This window comes from Peromyscus maniculatus, chromosome 5, assembly GCF_049852395.1.
Source record: "Peromyscus maniculatus bairdii isolate BWxNUB_F1_BW_parent chromosome 5, HU_Pman_BW_mat_3.1, whole genome shotgun sequence".
Lineage (NCBI taxonomy): Eukaryota > Metazoa > Chordata > Mammalia > Rodentia > Cricetidae > Peromyscus > Peromyscus maniculatus.
The window spans coordinates 103,663,503-103,666,665 of NC_134856.1; the positions used below are offsets into that span (position 1 = coordinate 103,663,503).

At 41.1% G+C, this 3,163-nt stretch overlaps 1 protein-coding gene across 1 annotated transcript; it reads right to left on the minus strand.

Moving 5' to 3' along the window:
• Positions 1-1,940: 1,940 nt before the first annotated feature.
• On the minus strand, positions 1,941-2,882 carry LOC102908178 (olfactory receptor 2B6). The gene has a single exon (XM_006988874.1). The coding sequence runs from the start codon at positions 2,880-2,882 to the stop codon at positions 1,941-1,943; it is 942 nt and encodes a 313-aa protein (XP_006988936.1).
• Between the last annotated feature and the right edge of the window lie 281 nt (positions 2,883-3,163).

A 3,163-nucleotide genomic window follows, 5' to 3' on the forward strand; every position in this document is an offset into this window, starting at 1 on the left:
AGTAAATGGGAAAATTTTGTGTACTAATTATATTTTAATAAAGGCATTTAAAAAAGAAAACAAAAAGTCATACAATGAGAGAAAATAACTATGAGATATGTTTGACAAGGGACTAAATACCTGAAAGAAAGAGATGACCCAAATTAACAGAATCATATATAAAAAGGTAAACTTGTAATGTTTGAGACACCAAAGAAATTCAGGATAGTATAAAGTTATATTTTAAAAACCTGTACTGCATTAAGTCAGAAAATCAACGATGAAAGAGAGATCTTGATAGAGGGAGACTAAAACAGGGATGGGGGAAACCTGGTACTAGGGAAATTTCCAAGAATCCACAAGGATGACCTCAGCTTAGACTACTAGCAATAGTGGAGAGGGTGCCTGAGCTGGCCTACCCCGGTAATCAGATTGGTGACTATCCTAACTGTCATCATAGAGCCTTCATCCAGTAACTGATGGAAGCAGATGCAGAGATCCACAGCCAAGCGCCAGGCCGAGCTCCAGGAGTACAGTTGAGGAGAGCCTGCATGGGACTGGACTAGGCTCTCTACGTAAGTGAAACAGTTGTGTGGCTTGGTCTGTTTAAGAGGCCCTTGACACTGGGATCAGGATCTATCCTGGTGCATGAGTGGGCTTTCTGGAGCCCACTCCCTATGGTGGGACACCTTGCACAGTCTTGATGCAGGGGGAGGGGCTTGGACCTGCCTCAACTGAATGTACCAGGCTTTGCTGACTCCCCATGGGTGACCTTACCTTTTCAGAGGAGGGGATAGGTGGTGGGTTGGGGAGGGAAGTCTGAGGTGGAGGGAATGGGAGGAGGGATGAGCGGGGGAAATCTGTGGTTGGTATGTAAAATGAATAAAATTTTTCTTAAAAAAGAAAAGAAAATCTAAAAGAAATGGAAACATTTCTAGATCCATCCAAAACACCAAAGTTAAGCCATGAAGAAATCAACAATTTAAACAGATTCACAAAAACAAGGAGCTTGAGACTGTGATAAAAAGCCTTCTGATTAAAGAGAGCTCAGGTCCAGATGGATTCACAGCAGAACTCCAGGTGACTTTCAAAGATTTACAACCAACACTATTTAAATTATTAAAAATAGAAACAGAGCACTTCTAAACTTCCTCAATAAAGCCAGTATTACTCTAAAACCAAGACAAGGTAAGACACCCCCCCCACACATACATATATACACAAACTACAGGCCAATATCCCTCATTAACATAGATGCAAAAATAATTTATAAAATACTTGCAACCTAGCTACAGACATATATCAAAAAGACCAACCATGATCAAGTCGACTTTATTCTATAAGGATGTTTCAACATATGTAAGTTAACAAATATAATAAATCCTACCAGTAGACTTGAGGACAAAATTCAAATGGTCATTGCAATAGCAGCAGAAAATGCCTTTGGCAAAATCCAACATGCTTTTGCTAGAGAAAACCTAAAGAGAACAGAAGTGAAATCAAGGGTACAGATGACAAGCCAATAACCAACATCCTCCTATAGGAAAAAAAGCTCTAAGAAATCCATTAGAATCAAGAAGAAGACAGGACTGTCCACTATGGCTACTCCTTGTCCATTAGTGCTTGAAGGAGCTAGCTAAGCAAGCTGCCAAGGGTTCTTTCCCCTGATGAACAGTGAGACAAAGATGTTCCATCATGTCTTCTGTGCAGTAAAAGTGCTACAATGTGGTGTTTATAAGATGATTTAAAGAATTAGGCTCAGGGATAGGGCTAGGTTCAGTGTTTTCAACAACAATCTAAACACCTTCATCAACACTAGGAAGTGTTCAGGGCCCTAGCTTGGGTTCGAGTCTCTGGAGAAAAATGTGCCACAGTGCAGTCAGGAGACTCTATTTCTCCATCAGCACAACAGGAAGAGGGGAGCAACCTGGGTACCCTTCACCGTATCTTTCCCATACCACTTAATTCTTGGTTAAGAAGACTCTCTTGATTAACCTTTTAAAGGCCTCTTTTACCTCTTTGTTCCTAAGTGTATAGATTAGGGGATTCAGCATGGGGGCAATAATCCCATAGAAGAGGGAAACCATCTTCCTTGGGTCCTTGGAGTGTGGTGAAGGTGGCAGTAGATACATAGAGATAGCTGTACCATAAAACAGGGAGACCACTATTAGATGGGAGCCACAGGTCCCAAACGCTTTTTGTCGACCCTCAGCAGATTGGATTTTCAAGATTGCTTGGGCAATAAAAGCATATGATATAAGGATGAGTGTCAAAGGTACCAAATGGAAAATCACACTAACAAAGAACAGTTCGGCCTCATTTGCAGTTGTATCCACACAGGACAACTTGAGCAGGGCAGGGACTTCACAGAGGAAATGATCTATGACATAGTGGCCACAGCGTGGTAGCTGTAGGGTTAGGATGGACAGCCACACTGAGTTTCCAAAGCCAATGATCCAGGATACAGCTGCCAACTGGAGGCAGAGCCTCTGGTGCATGATAACTGAGTAATGGAGAGGCCGACAGATGGCTACAAACCTGTCGAAGGACATGACTGGTAGCAGAACACACTCGGTAGCTCCCAAGGCCAGAAACATGAAAAGCTGTACCACACAGCCACTGTAACTGATAACTTTCCTAATGCTGCGTAAATTTACCAGCATTTGTGGAACTGTGCATGTGATGTAACAAAGATCGATGACTGACAGATTAGTCAAAAAAAAGTACATGGGAGTGTGGAGTTTAGGGTCCAAACGGGACAGCACAATGATGTTGAAATTTCCAAAGATGGTCACTATGTAAGAAGTCAAGAAGACCACAAAGAGTGGAAACTCCAGCCATGGCTGATCTGAGAAACCTAAGAGAACAAACTCTTCTGTGATGCTCTCATTTGCCCAACTCATGATCGTTTTAACTTACGTTTTCCTGAAACATAAAAATTCAAGAAGTCAGTTCACACATATTAACTACTGTATATTTAGCATGTATTTATTTGTTTTCACAGTGCTTTATAACCACATTTATTAACTGTTTCAGTTATGTATTTCTACTTACTACAAGTTTGAAGACATTTACATAACTGGTATTGCTTGTGCCACAGAAAAAGTACAGTTGAACCAGTTACCTAGGTATTTCTGAAGTTTCTGTGTCCACACCCACATATCTAAACTGAATGCTAAAATTT

Coding starts and splice junctions, on each gene's coding strand:
- LOC102908178 (XM_006988874.1), bottom strand. CDS start 2,882: ATGAGTTGGGCAAATGAGAGCATCACAGAAGAGTTTGTTCTCTTAGGT.